The following is a 15,290-nucleotide window of genomic DNA, read 5'->3' on the forward strand; positions in this document are numbered from 1 at the left end:
ACAAAATTCAAGATTAAATGGTTTTCATTTTTTAAATGAATAAAACATTCATGAACATCTAGTGTGTACTAAATTTTAGAGCAAAGCCCTTGAAAAACATTGATTCAAATTGATTAGTATGTTATTTGCAAGACTGTGAATAATGAATTCACTTTGTCAATGGTAAATCTTCCCTCGATCGAATTTAGATACTTATGTTACATACATCTTCAGGAGTTCAGAAGTTTGCTTTGTTTCAAATGTATAGATGTTAGGTTTATTATTATTATTATTATTATTATTATTATTATTATTATTATTATTATTAAAGCACATTGTTTAGCTACATCGAGTGGAATCAGGGGATACCTACTTATGTCCAATTTGAAGCTGTTTTACAATACTATCGTTGCCCAAGATCAAATTCCATTTTTAACTGATACTATTTTTCTTCTTCGAATGTTTAAATTCCTTTTCAAAGAGCCTCTTCTATAATCAAGGAACTCAGAAAATCCATAGAGAAGAGAGACACCTCAGGCCAATAATGACCGATAAAAAGCATTCAGCTTACTGTTTTCCAAATGGCTGGTAAAAATGAACTGTGGTTAACGCTAATAGTTGTAAAATAGTTTCGTTGGACATCATTGATTATCTCTTGATCCTGCGCAATCTGGCCACGAATGTGCTTTATATATAAAAAAGTTGTGTATATATCATTAAGGTCTGTATGTGGTAAGAAGATCAAATTATCGAACTCTTGAAGCTGTGTGAAATGTATAATTACTTGATTTCAAAGAAATATTTAATGTCAGCAAATTGAAATGGCACTGGGGAATCCGTTATCCCCATTCCTTGCTAATAGCGTACTGTATCATTTTGAACTAATGTTTTTCAAGGGCCTTGTCTAAAAATTTACTAAATACTAGAGGTATATGGATAATGTTTATTTGAGAAAATGGGAACAAGGTCAGTCTTTCTGAAAATGCCTTTAATGGTATACATAAAATATGGTTGAGGCTGAAAAAAGGTAATTAATTTTCTAGATTTAATATAGTAAAAACAATATACTTGCCATTGAAATGCAAGTCGGTAAATTTGTTTGAGGAGCATTTTCAGTAGGAGAAAGAAAACAAAAATAAGTAAGATTAGAGTATAGCATCGTTATTGCTTGTAAAACTGTAATTGGAAGATGTATATCTAAGATAAAATACATGCAGTAATTTCAAAATATAAAGATTAGTGCCGTGTTCAACGGTAAAACTGCTGTCATTTTCAAGAATAGAAAGTAGATTTAAGAGGAGTAGAGAAGTTTTAAAGCGGTATGTTTATATTATACAAGCTCCAGAATTTGGTCTTAAATTTATTTTATCCAGTATATTTTATATATTTAATGTTTATTTTACATCTAATCCAGCTTAACGTCTTTGATCATACTTTCCTAGTACTTTTATCTTTGAAATTGACAGCAGCTTAACTGGTAAAATTATTGATCAAACTTTTCTTCTATTCAGGGAAATTGTATTGTACTATTATATAGCATCATTATTTAATTTGTATGTTGTTTGATGTAATGTGCTTCATACATTTTCTTTTAGTTTAAACTATACAAAGGGGGTTTGAAGATAAATAGTCCGCCCTGATATACGCAACTATATTTATTTATTTATTTATTTATTATTTACTTACTTACTTACTTCTCAGGTTCTACCACAACATGTGAGGGAAGCGTACAGACTACTGAACAAATCCATCATCCGTGTAGAACAGCCAGATATCCACTTAGATGAAGAAGAGGAGGAGTTAATGGATATAGATGATGCTGCAGTGCCGAATGGTGATGTAGAGGGAATGAATGGTGATATGGATAGTAAGTATTAATATACACATATTTTTGAGTTAGTAATGTGCACTTCTAAATAAGAAATTTCTGTTCTAGATGTACTATTTTGTAGAATGTCTTCCTTTCTTTTTCATACACAAATATCAAATTCAATTTTAAACTGAATATTTTTGTTTCTATGTTTTCAGTTGTAATATTTTAAGCAAGAATAGTCACTTGAAAAAAATAGGTATACACGTCTTACAGGTTCTTTTGTCATGAACTGAACGAATTACTAACTGGGACATATTTAATTAAAGATACGGTAGTAATTCAGTCATTTTTAGTACATATTTTAAGGCGATAAGTTTTGCATTTAACTTTGCTAGTCTCCGAAAAATACAGAAGTAATTTCTCGAGGTGTTATTTCAATTTGAAACCCTTACACTTCAAGTGCAAAATATTTCCATAAAGTGTTTCGATCTGCATGTGTGTCTCTTAACTTTGTCAAAAGGCTACATAATAAGTGGTTGAAACCGTTCAGGAAAATTCTTAAGGACACTATTAACAGTGTAAGTGTTAAACTTGCTTCAAAAAGTATAATTTTTAATGCTGTGCAAAGAATAAGTGCCAGCGGGGTAGGTAAGTAAAGATATTGACGTTGCCATTACTTATTTTTGTTAATATTTTTGCTTTGATATTTAGGGTATTTTTTGGCCATGTCTCTTATTACCCCGGCCTCCCCTAGTTCTAGTTTAATAATTGAAGGTTATCAAGAATTTTAATAATAAATAAGCTATTAAATTCTCTATAATCTTGACCTTATTAAATCGTATAATTTATACCTGTTCGATATTTTCAAAAATACTTTGGAGACTCGTGTGCAATATACTGCATTAATGATTTGCTTAACTGCTTGGGGGCGCGGTGGCTCAGTGGTAGAGCGTTCACCTCCGGTGCTTGGGGTCCCTGGTTCGATCCCAGCTCGCGCCGTGTGGACTTTGTGGTGGACAAACACCGTGCTCGTGGGTTTTCTCGGGGTCCTCCCGTTTCCTCCCACTTTCTTCATTCCACCATTTCACTCATTTCTCATTATCACCGTCTCCTTTAGCCTAACCGGCATAACCGTGGGACGTTAAACTTAAAGATTTCATTTTCATTTTTGCTTAACTGCTTTGCTTGTTAATTCTATTGCTATATATTCAAAGTGTCTATCAACCCTCTTTATTTTGTCAGTTACTGTGGAACGTGAACTGCTTGCCGTATTTTTTATTAATATAACAATACCCGCACATTTAATCGTATTTCTACAGTATCTAGATACCAAATTATAATCAGGAATAATTATTTGTTTATTTGACTCAAGCCAATATTCTGAAAAACATAATACATGTATATCATATAACTCTAACATAATTTCCAGATCAATTTATTTATTCCGAGCTGATTATATATTTTGATGGAGCAAGCAATAATTTGTTGAACTTTTTATTTTTAATCGAAACCAGAAATATATTTCATCTGTGCCGTGGGAGACGCGGGTTCGATTCTCGGCCATAGCTCATGTGATTCGGATCCCACGTTAAGCTGTAGGTCCATGTCTTATATAGCCCCCTTGCTGCAAGGACGCTAAACTGAAAATCAAATTATTTCCATCTGAATTACTTTGGTTTTCAAGCCTCTGAATTGAGCTCAGAGACATGTACATGTTCCTTTGTTTATGCCACGAAAAAGGGATGAGAGATATTCCATTTTGACTTTTGTTTGTTTGTTTGTTTGTTTGAAAAGCGTGGAGAACTTTAGCCATAACGTTCTTACCTGTTCTATTCAGGTGTTGTGCGCAGTGTGTGATTGATTCCATGTATTTTTAACTACATTTGGAAGTTCTTATATATCTTTTCGATCCTGTTGTTGGCATTTCTTATTAACAACGGTTTCATTTTCTAATTTCGTTTGAGTAGAAAGTAGTGCTGCTTTTCTTCATTATGGGCATCATTTGGCCCACTTATAATAATTATACTGTTAGAAGGACTCTCGCGTAAATTAATACCTTTTATTACTTTAGCACTAGGTTTTGCATATCCAGTTACGGACACTAATGAGTTATTTTCTTGAATTAAATTGGCTGAACCTCTACCATGACTATCGTCATAAACACTAATACGTTTCTTTACCTTTTCTTTCATTTTCAATTCTCTGTCCAGCACTATTTTTAGTAATAGGCTTGTTTCTGCTACTGAGCTCAGATTTACCTCTCGTCACTTCGATTGCTTTCTAAACAGATATTTTCTCTCCGGGATTTGAGTTTAACCTAATTTGAAATTGAGCTATCTTCTGGAATTTCATTGTACTCTTCACCATTTAAAATCTGGAATCGATTTGAAGTACGTACAGTTGAGAGACTAAGACCAAAACTGGAGAGGATGCTGTACTGGAATGCTCCATCCCAATATTCGCGTGTGATGTTTAGTAAAAAACATACATCGATAGAAAAATTTTAGCTAAGATTGTTAACGACTGGATTCGAATCCAGAACTTCCCGATTACGAAGTGTAACTGTTCATGTGCATATAGTGGCTATTCTAACATAATGCCCTTTTCAGTACCGAGAGTATAGAAGACATGGATGTGAAAGGTGGCTCGGTGGGAAAGCGCTTACCTCTTGTGCATAGGATCTCTAGTTCCATTCCAGCTCGTGCCAAGTGCACTTTGAGGTGGACAGACACAGTATGCGTGGGTTTTCGTGGAGTTCTTCGGTTTGTTCCTACTTCCTTAATTTCATCATTTCATTCATTATCATCATCATAATCTCTCTCAGCCTCGTACGTAAAAGAAAGTGAAAACTGAACCACATGAACTGCGCCGAGTCGACCCGGAGTTTTCATTGATCTTTAAACATTACTCCTGACCGAACCTATTCTATTATATTTTAAGAACTCTCTTTTTCAAACTTACCATATCCATTGCTATGAATTGAATGTAATTGTCTGTAGATACTGAACTCTGTATGATCAGTATATACATTAATCAGTATTTTGTAATACAACAACGATAGAATACTTAAGTAAATGGATATTTGCCTTTGTTTTACAGTTCCTACGGATGGAAGTCCTAATAAGGAAGACAATCAGCAAGACAAAGAATCTCAGAAAATCCAGAAGAAGAAGATGACTTTGTCCTATGACGAGTACAAAGCTTTAGCCAATATGCTCATCGTCTACATGAAGGAAGAAGAACTGAAAATGGAAGAGGAGGGTAAGGTTCTGTTATTTATATTTTTCAGTATATTTTCACCCAGTTGTTTGCGACCCATATGTTATTTTAACGGTAAATGGCAACATCTAATATCTTTCAGAACCCTGCATTTTTAGCACTGATGTCCCGAGTTTGTATAACGCATGTCTACATGGGTTGCACTTCCTGTGTGAGTAGAGAATTGTCGAATTTGATCCAACATCGTGTGTAAAGGGGAAGCTACTGGAAGGAAAAAGAAGCGAACTCTGGAAGGCTACAATTAGTGTCGTTAGAAACCGATTCGATGAACATTCGTCACTCAATTGAACTTGCACTGTCTTGACGGCTGTAATACTTCGAGATTGGTTGCTCCAGGATTTTTTTTTTTTTTTTTTTTTTTTTTTTTTTGTAAAGTTCGATACCTTCATTATGGATGAAGATGGATTCTCAGTTGAGCCACATTCTGTAAAAGGGAACAAATTCCCATGTTCACCACGAAAAAAGTAGTAGTTAACAATAAGAAACATACATATATTGCGTGTTTATTTTAACTACATCATACGACTTTCCTTTTGATGTGTAAGGATTATTTAGGGCGTAAATTTGATCCTACTTGATAGCATGTAATCCCGCTGTTAACATAACGTATTCGTTATTAAAATGCTTGAAACTCCTGAACTTCTGACTTCACACAGTAAACTTCTGAAGTTCACAAAATACAAGATATATTTATTAAGTACATACAGCTGCCCAAGTTACTTGAATAAACAACAAACGTGCAGGTAAATATGGAAGCTTCAGTAGTAATAGAAACACAAAATAATAATAATCTTAAAATATGCAGTATCGGAATAAAGAAATTTATTATATCTAAGAAGTATTGAGCGTTTGGAGTTCAAAATTAAGAACACATTTATTGTGATTTGAGAACAGTATTATGGAAAACCAAATATGCACCATTTTGTTCGATGATATGCATTTCTCGGGTAACATATTAAGCTCGTCGCTATAGAACTTCTGTAGTTTCTTATGGAACAATTGTGAAACGTAGTTTACACAGACCTCTTCTTTTGAAACTAACTTTTAATACTTTTCAGGGACTTCTGCTTAGACCGAAACAGCTGATTGGTGCGGGCTATACCGTGAATGCTTTAAAATCTACTAGCCAAGTTCTCTCAAATTCTGGTAGATCGGTAAAGATGTAGTTGGTCTGGTGTGGTCAGCGTGGTATAGGACATCCTTTCTGTTGACCAGTTCTGGCCGTTTCTTTTGAACTGCTAGCTGCACCCGCGCTAATTGTCGACAGTACAGGTTCGAGTCTATCGGTCTGGTCGGCAGCAGTAGCTCATGCTCCACGATATCTGTTCAGCCCTACCAAACGCATAGCATAACCTTCCTAGGCGTGAATGTGAGCTTTCCATCAGACTGTTGAGCTTCTACACGACCACGATCTTTGTCGCACATTATCTTATGTTATCTACTTTTCATCACTCCGCTTCTGAAATGGCTCAAATTTGTTGTGTTTCAGTAGAGATTTTACGATTCTATTGAGTAAATGTTTTTGAGTCAGATCGTGTAATACCCAAACATGAGGGTTTTTTAGCCAGCTTTCTTCAAATGGTTTTAGCACTGTTCGGTATAATTGGCTATGCCATGATTGCTTACATGCTAGTCTCGTTGGACTTTTGCCAGAATATCCTCCACTTTTTCTGTGATTTATCAACCACTATGGAAAGCACCTTGAACATCGAAATTTCCAAAACAAAAGCAACTGAACCATCTTTTGATGTTGCTGTTGATAATTGATCTTATCCATAAACAGCACAAATTTCTTTACGGGTCGTCGCAGTATTTACGCCTTTATCTAACTATTCTAAAATGTAGTGCAGGTTTGCGGAACGTTCACTCATCTTTACGTCGCAATACCTTACGTCTTTTGTAAGAATTCCAGGACTGTTTTGCACATCTACCAGCTTCAGCTATCAGCTGATGAATAAGCTGCAATTCATATACTCTTGAGATTTGGGATACTAACGCCATCTCGTTCGCAAGAGGCTATCTGATTATTCAAACTCAAATACAAGTGAATACAAAATTACTTTTCACAAACTTCTCATTTCTGAATAATGATTATTGTAATATATTACTGACATTAAAACCAATTATTACTTATGAAGTATTGGATGCATATTTGTATATTAGAATGGTAGTTTCATAGTGAAGGCTGCAACCCTTAGTGCCCAAACTGTACTTGCTCGGTTCTTCCAAATGAGAAATCAAATTTACATATGTACTTTTACGACAGATAATATATGAAGGTAGTGATAAATAGGGTTTGTAAGTATTGGTTAGGCATAGGTAGCAACCCACGTGAGTAGCTATTGGGACATATATATATATATATATATATATATATATATATATATATATAAAATTCCATGTGAATGTTGTACATGTATTCAGCATCATTAACAAGAATTCACGATAATGAAAGGGAAAGGTTATATTTCATCTAAACTCTATTTATAATTAGTCTTATACGGTCACCAATAGAAATCTATATCCATAGCGTTTTAATTAAACATATTAGTTGTTCTCGGATGTTTTCGGTTCATTGTACACTATAGGTTAAAATCGTGAGTAACTAAAAGCTTTGATTTATCCACTTCTAACACTTATTTTGTCCACTGACCACCCGGACCTTTATACCATGTTTAGGCAATTATTCAAATGTTTCGTTATACAGGCAAGCGATAGCACAGGTAGCGACATTATTAGCGTACTGTTTATTATTACGACTATTTTGACGCATAGACTGAGACGTTTGCAGTTTATTATTAGAATGTATAATATTTTTCGCATTCTATTTTTGCCTTTCATTGATGTTCTCTGAAATATCGAAAGCACTATCGTGACCAATCGGATTAGAGATACCTGTGCAGTAGCGTGTAGCACCCACTTTTACCTTGATGACGGCAGGGATTCGGGGTGGCCTGGACTCCACAAAACTCGGAAGGGTTGATGAGCCGTAGTGCATATTCTCCCTTACTCGACGAAGATTGGTTGTAACTCCCTTATAACAATATCCCAGATATGCTCAATAGGATTGAGGTCGAGGTTCCTTGGGGACCAGGCAAGGAATCGATCATCCTTACATCCATGGAGTGCTCATCCAGACGGCCACAGTGCGGGAGCGGTGGATTGGAGCATTATCTTGCTGTAGTTATAGATCGCCTGCAGGGTACTGGAGGAGATCATAGAGGTGAATATAATTCGTGCTAGCAAATTTCCTGCAACGTTCGTCGATGAAGTGTTTGTGTGCTAGGAAGTGTTTGTTTTCTGTCTTGGACTGAACCGTCAAGGACATAATGGAAGAAGACTGACACATTTAAACTTGTACTTTGAGCAAGTTTCTATAAGAAATTATGCTTTGATCTTTGTTTGCCGGCGGTAAACGCGGTAACGTTAAGAAATCGCCATTGCTTACAAAGGACCCAATATTAAATTTGGACAAAAGAACATCCAAGTAAACAATGCGATACAAATAGACAGAGTGCCCACCGGCCGGGAAAACCTGGAAAAATTAGGGAATTTTAAGTACAGATTATTTTTCAGAATACTTGAGCGTTGTAAGTCTGATTAACTTCTCTTATCCGGTCCGGAGGGGACATGGCAGCTCAGTGTTTACCTCTGGTGCGTTTTGTCCCTGATTCGATCTCCGGTCAAGTAAGTTTGTGGTGGACATCGTGTTCCAGGTTTTCTTGGAGTACTACCGTTTCCTTCCACATTCTCATTCCACCAATTCTTCCATCATCATTGACTTGCCCAATCATCCGTTTCCCTTAACCTAAAGGGCATAATCGTGGGACGTTACACTGAAAGATATAATTTCATTTTCTTACTTGGCTCTTCGGTAGGGGATATTTTTTTAAAATAATGTTTTGCGAAACTTCTCTGCCTACACACACTCTATATGTATATGTACTTAGATGAGGAACCCCTTGGTCGGAAAAAAAATATTATATTTTTACATTACATATAAACGTGGAAATTTGGAAATCGTGATCTGGAAAACCTAGAAAAGTCAGGGAATACGTGTTCATCAAATAAGTGGGAACCCTGTATGATGTAAGGATCTATCAAGATAAGATATAAATAACATTTTAAGGCGCACAATAAAATTTTATTCACAAAAGATATAAATACCATTGTTATTTCGGGATAAAATTGATGTAATGATAATTTCTAAGACAGTAAGAAACTAAGTTTTAAGAAAAGACTTAACATTTAATTGATTGACTTTTAATAGACGATTCAACAAGACAGACAGAACTTGTGGAATCTAATTGTTTGAACGTAACTGTAGGCAAAGAAGTGAGGATGTAGATCACTTTTCTTTAATGAATAGAAATCTGGATTCAAATTGTAGAAGCTATTGAGAAAAAAAAAAAAAAAAAAAAAAAAATAACGTGATTGTATGGAGGACACAGTTAATACCAAATATTATACATTTAAGACATGTTCACTCCTCAATTTTTTCACGTTGTTAAGGATAATCTGAACTAAATTAAAATTATATAGTTTTATCAAAATGGGATGGATTCAAACTACTAATGTAAGAATCTCAGTTCATTGGATTCAACTTATATCTATGCTCTTGTGTTTTAGTAAGTGATTTAGTGCACTGTAATAATTTAGTGCAAGGCAGGGCAATAAATGCGTTAAGTAAATTAGTCTCTGTAAGTGAACTTTATATTTTGTTTGATATTCTAATAAATAATATTTATTGTATAGGAAGTACTCAAGAAGGAATTAGAAGAAGTGAGTTGGTGGATTGGTATCTGCGTGAAATTCAAGATGAAATTGAAACAGAACAAGAAGCCATTGATAGGAAAACTCTAGTAGAAAAAGTTATTGATAGACTTATTTATGTCGTAAGTATATATTGTTTTTAAAAAAATCATGTAACTACTTACGAAGATTTAATTTCCTAAGTTGGTAATGTAGTTACAATGTTTCATCTTTACAACTTTCATCTTTTGCCCAGCTACAGACTTCTTTAGTAAGATAATATTTAGTGTGAAATCGTTAAGTCTAATAACATTGTAACAAACATTATAAAAATGGGAAGCTGAAGAAGTAAGGTAATTGTACTATTTTACAAGGAGATTTCGGCAACATTTTTTTCAAAATTGCGTTCGTTTGTTTAAAATAGTTCTCTTTATTTGTACATGCTTATAGTAGGTTACATGTTCTCATTTGTTTCAGTGTTATTAAACGTCTTCACGATTTTTTCGTAAAATATATTCTTACTAAGGAAGACACCTGCAACTTTGCAGACGAAAATATTTGTGTAAATTTAACTCTCTGAAGTTTACTATTATTCAGATTTTTCATATTACATCGATTGTCTACGCATCATAACAATGAATACTTAGTATTGTGAATATGTATAATGTTTGTATCTTTTGGCACGAGGAGTAGTAAACTTTCAGTTGTCGATCATTTTAATTCCTCCGTGAAGTTTTATTCAAGGAGGTTTAAGAATAAAAGAATGAAAGCAATAACATGTAGGAAATAATAATAGTAAAAAGTATCAAATTCACAACTTGAACGAGTAGTTCAGGAACATGTTTTTGCATGTTACTCGAGTACTTCTATTCTAATTTTTATTTTCAAACTTGCATGGGTCCACTTGTAATAGTAATATGTCAACTTTGAACAGTATAAGGACACGCTCAGAAACATCACAATTTTCCCGGAGAATACATATATTATTATTATTCTTCATTTTTTTATCTCATTTCCAGTCTCGAGAGGAGCGAATACTGTAGAATTGAATTTTTTCGGAATTTAAATTTGAAGTGAGTGATTGGAATATTCCTGAGTATGCCCTTATGTCTTTATATATAATTCTAACCATCTTAATGATGTGATTGAATGTTTTAACAGGGTGCTCACCCAACTGTGAATTTCTGCTTATCAAACTTTAAATATCTAGAAAATCTTTAGAAATAATAAACACTTCTGACCAGAGTATATACACTTGTTTATTAAAAACTAAATTACAGTGTAACGATTTCGACAACTTAACATTGTCTTCATCAGACACTAACTCAGACAGGGAGTTAGTGTCGGATGAAGACAACGTTAAGTTGTCGAAACCATTACACTCTAATTTAGTTTTTAAATAGAAAAACTTAACGGAAGAAAATATAGATCTTTTCAACTCGCAGAACGGTGCTTTCTGGAGTAGAGGGGGGACGGGGTCCCTTTAAAGAAAAGACTGAGGACTCCGCACCGGGCTGCTTTTATTGTTATGGAGTCAGTAAAGATTATTCGATAAATTTTCCGACCGTGAAATTGAAGTAATTTGGGTCGTGAATTCGATTATTTAGTTTGAGTGGGAACTCTGTTCAGGATTTAATTACAATAATAATGTTGCCTTTAGTACCCTTTTAGTACAAATAATTTGTTTTCTGTCTTTGTAGGACCATGTGTTGATTGCGTTGGTGCGTAAGGGCCTGGATGAGGAAGAAGGTCCAGATGAATCAGATCCAATGCTTGTTGTTCATCCGAACTATTTAGTTGAAATGTAGAAAAGATAGTGCACAAATATGCATAATATTTGCGTATATAAAATGGAAACCGAAGTGAGCGAGAGCTGATGGATTTTCGCGATCAAGAAGATGAAGAAAGAAAATGCAGCTGGTGCCTGCGCGAGGAAGCTATTTTCAAATCCAATACAAAGAAAAATCAGTACTTAGAAGCACTTCAAGATAGAAAATGTACTTTATTTTATGAAATAATGGTTATGTTCGTATGGTATCCCCTAACAGAGCTTACGTCTAGTGATTTGGTAAGGTTGGTACTGCTTCATCGTAAAGTGAAACCTTTGTCCTTAAGAACTGAACCGTTTCCTCGAACAAAAAGGCTGTTAGAAATTGTCAATATAGTGTATTTGAAGAGAAGCATAGAGGAAGATAGAGATGGATTATAAGTAATTATATTTAATATTTTTGTAAATGTAAAGCCTACTTCTTCTGCTTATTTCTTCCGTGCAGATAGAGAATATTCTGGTATGCATAGCGCTGTATTTTTTAAAAACTGTCTTTTTTTTTGGATCAAGAATGAGTCAGTTGACTAGATACCTTATGTGCCTTAGAGTCCCTTTAACGCCTTGAAAACTTCTATTCCAGGTACTTTCCATTTCCTAGGTATATTTGCATGAGGGGATTTGTTTCATAACCCATTGGCAGAGCGGATAGAAGAAAGTGTTTTCGCTCGTATACTGAGCGATAATCTTACGAAACTGCGGCGCTTCTATCGAGGGAAGATCAGTTTTCCGTAAAGGCACTCAGAAGCAGTGGTGAAGTATTTCGGGTTATAGTTAAGGAGCCGTACTTCCCATTTAGGGAAGGACGAGAAACGCCATACTTTCAGGAATTATTCAATGACTATCTAGGATGTTAAAAAGTAGGTAATAGACTGAGTTCTTGCCCTTGTACTTAGGGTGTTTAGGTAGTGCAACAGTAAGATGTATCCTCGTGCACGGGAGATGAGAAGTAGCTGTTCTTAACTATTACCGTATTTCGAAATGATTTCACTATAAGGTAATTTTGTGCCTTATTTATAATCGTACAATGTAGTTAGTAATTGTAAACACCGTTCATTAAATAATACTGTCCTGTTTTGTGTCGGATAGTAAATCGGGGATATAACGGGAATGGTGCCATTATTTTACCCCACCGAAGGTCAAAGATGCATTTCGTGTTTAAAGGCTGTTTGAAAAGAAGGCAGATCATTGCTGCAAAATAATAGTTTTTTTTTCCGTTACGTTCGACACATTTATTGTGAACGAAGAGAAAATTGAAGTACCGGGATAAAATTGGAAACTAAAACCATGTAGAAGAAATCAGTTTTGATATTTTTTTTTTTCGTACGCAGTTCTGATTACTTTTTTTTCTTTCTCGTCAGAAACAACCTACAAGGTATAACCGAGGGGCGTCACACTAAAATTTTCATTTTGAATTTACATTGTATTCGGCACTTACGGCCAATTGTCTCCTGCTGAAAAACTCGAATCTGCTCTACCCTTACCCTTCCAACTTTGCTATGTAACTTCAGTATTTTTCATTATTATTATCACTAGTGTATCCCATTACATTATCAACTAAATTTACAGTGCAAAGTATTTTCGCTTGTTTATTTAGAGTTTAACATCCCTTATCAGCACATAGGCTGTAGGATATGTCAGCTTACCCCTTAACTTGGAATCCGAGTTGAGTTGATTTAATTTAGAGTTTAGCGTCCCTTTCAGCAGCGAGCGATTCGTGGACCTACTGATTAACGTGGAATCCAAACCCATGAGCTCCTGTTGGGAATCGAATCCCGGTCTCCCACACCAAAGGTGCGTATGCTAACCGCTTAGTCATGAGGGGTCTCAACTTGGAGTCCGAACCTTATAATGAATACTAATTAGTTATTTGTGTAAGTTAAGAATTGCAATATGGGGGTCAAGCAAAGCTTTCTAACTTTATTTAAACTACATCGAGAGCAATCCATCCTTGGTGCAGATTAAGAATACAGGGATATTTTGTTAAAATTTACGGGTAAATTCTGTTAGTTCAGAAAGGAAGTAGTAAGGAACTAACTTATGAGGGCGAAAAAGATATGTCATCTGAATACATGGAAACAGCATTGAAAATTGTGGGTCATTTCTATCCAATTCTAATACAAAACTTACTTGTAGTGGTCACGTAGGACAGGTTGGTGCGTGTTTTTACATTTGTCTTGTGTTACGCACATGTCTACCGTTGCATCATGCTTGCTCCCTACATATGTACTACTTCATGGTTCCCGCCCTGAACTGAGATAGATAGAAATCTTACTTGTTGTGACCACCTTAGTACAGATTGGTGAATCTTACGTGTAATTGTTTTAGTGGCGTATAAGTTGTCAGGTGTATGATTTATGGTATGTTAGTAAGTGAACGTATTGATACATTTTTGTTTCCGGGGCATATAAAACGCCCTCTACATTATAAATATGTACGTCCTGTTCTAACAGTATTTAAATTTTAAATCCCCTTCTGCAAGTATTCCTAGTGAGAACCGAAAGTCACTGAAGGAAGAACGAACTTTTTAAAGGAAATTTCCCAGTAAAGAAACTTTGTCAGAAACAAAACAGTTTTGAAGACGAAAGTTGACTTTTTTAAAGATAGTTTTTATGCTCAAGTTGCGTTTTTTAAATTGTTAAAATCAAATGAATGTCAACATAATCAATGCTGGATATTTTAAACTTGAATACGATATATATATATATCGTATTTATATAAAGTAAATCTTCAAGAGTAAAACACAGTGAAATTAAGATAATAGTGATTTCAAAAAGTTTTTTTTAAAAAATAAAGTATGTTTTTTTAACCTGTTTTCCAATGAATAATTTGTCTGTATGTGTATATATATTTTTTTACATAAAGTCTAGTGTGTAGAAGTAAGGCACTATTGTTGTATTGGTGCTATGTTCAAAATTTTTTTTTAATAAATGCGAACATGTTGTCGCTCAATAAAAATGTGTATATAATATATATATAGATGTGTTTCATTCATATGTGTGATACGTGTGTGTGTGCTACAATCCTGGTTACATTCTTTATTTAGAGTTTACACTCAGTTGCTGAGTTTCTTAAAACCTATCTCATCAGGAAACACACTTCTGAAGGATTCAGTATTCTTTAACATTTTGATATAATGTTTACCGAGCGAGAGAAAAGTCGGTGTTTTCCTTTGCAGTCAAAAAATTCTGGGTTCGGATTCTGTAGCCGAGATTCAAGCAAATTTCCCGTGTTTACCATCAGGCAAATGTTATGATTATACTTTGTTGTTTGTTTTAAGGATGAATAACTCCGTGACTGTGATCATGCGCGCCGACTGCGTGGGTGCTCCGGGGCTCCAGCACTCACACAAATACTCTTGTGGGTGCGGTGCATCCACAAGATATTTAGTTTGATAGAAATAGAATAAAATAAAATAAATATTTCTCACTTGTCATTATCAAAAGATAATTAGCGATTAAAACATTGAGATGGAAGTTAAAATTTCTAATCTCTAAAACATAATTGTTCTTTTCAAATGATTTTGTGCATAGGCGCCCAAGCAGTCATTTTGCAGTTCATGTTCACAACAAAATTCTTGTGCATAGGCGCCCAAGCAGTCATTTTGCAGTTCATGTTCACAACAAAATTCTTTCTGCAATA

The 15,290-nt window shown here is 34.7% G+C and overlaps 1 protein-coding gene across 1 annotated transcript in view; it reads left to right on the forward strand.

Moving 5' to 3' along the window:
- Positions 1-14,621, forward strand: part of Mcm6 (minichromosome maintenance 6) — a 45,892-nt gene extending 31,271 nt beyond the window's left edge. The window contains exons 12-15 of the mRNA XM_081749062.1: positions 1,681-1,846; positions 4,892-5,053; positions 9,827-9,966; positions 11,524-14,621. Coding sequence (XP_081605188.1) covers positions 1,681-1,846; positions 4,892-5,053; positions 9,827-9,966; positions 11,524-11,631 — 576 coding nt within the window. The 3' untranslated portion in view covers positions 11,632-14,621. The remainder of the gene's footprint in view (positions 1-1,680; positions 1,847-4,891; positions 5,054-9,826; positions 9,967-11,523) is intronic.
- The last annotated feature ends 669 nt before the right edge of the window (positions 14,622-15,290 follow it).

Source organism: Thermobia domestica, chromosome 2, assembly GCF_964235325.1.
Source record: "Thermobia domestica chromosome 2, izTheDome1.hap1.1, whole genome shotgun sequence".
Classification (NCBI taxonomy): Eukaryota; Metazoa; Arthropoda; class Insecta; order Zygentoma; family Lepismatidae; genus Thermobia; species Thermobia domestica.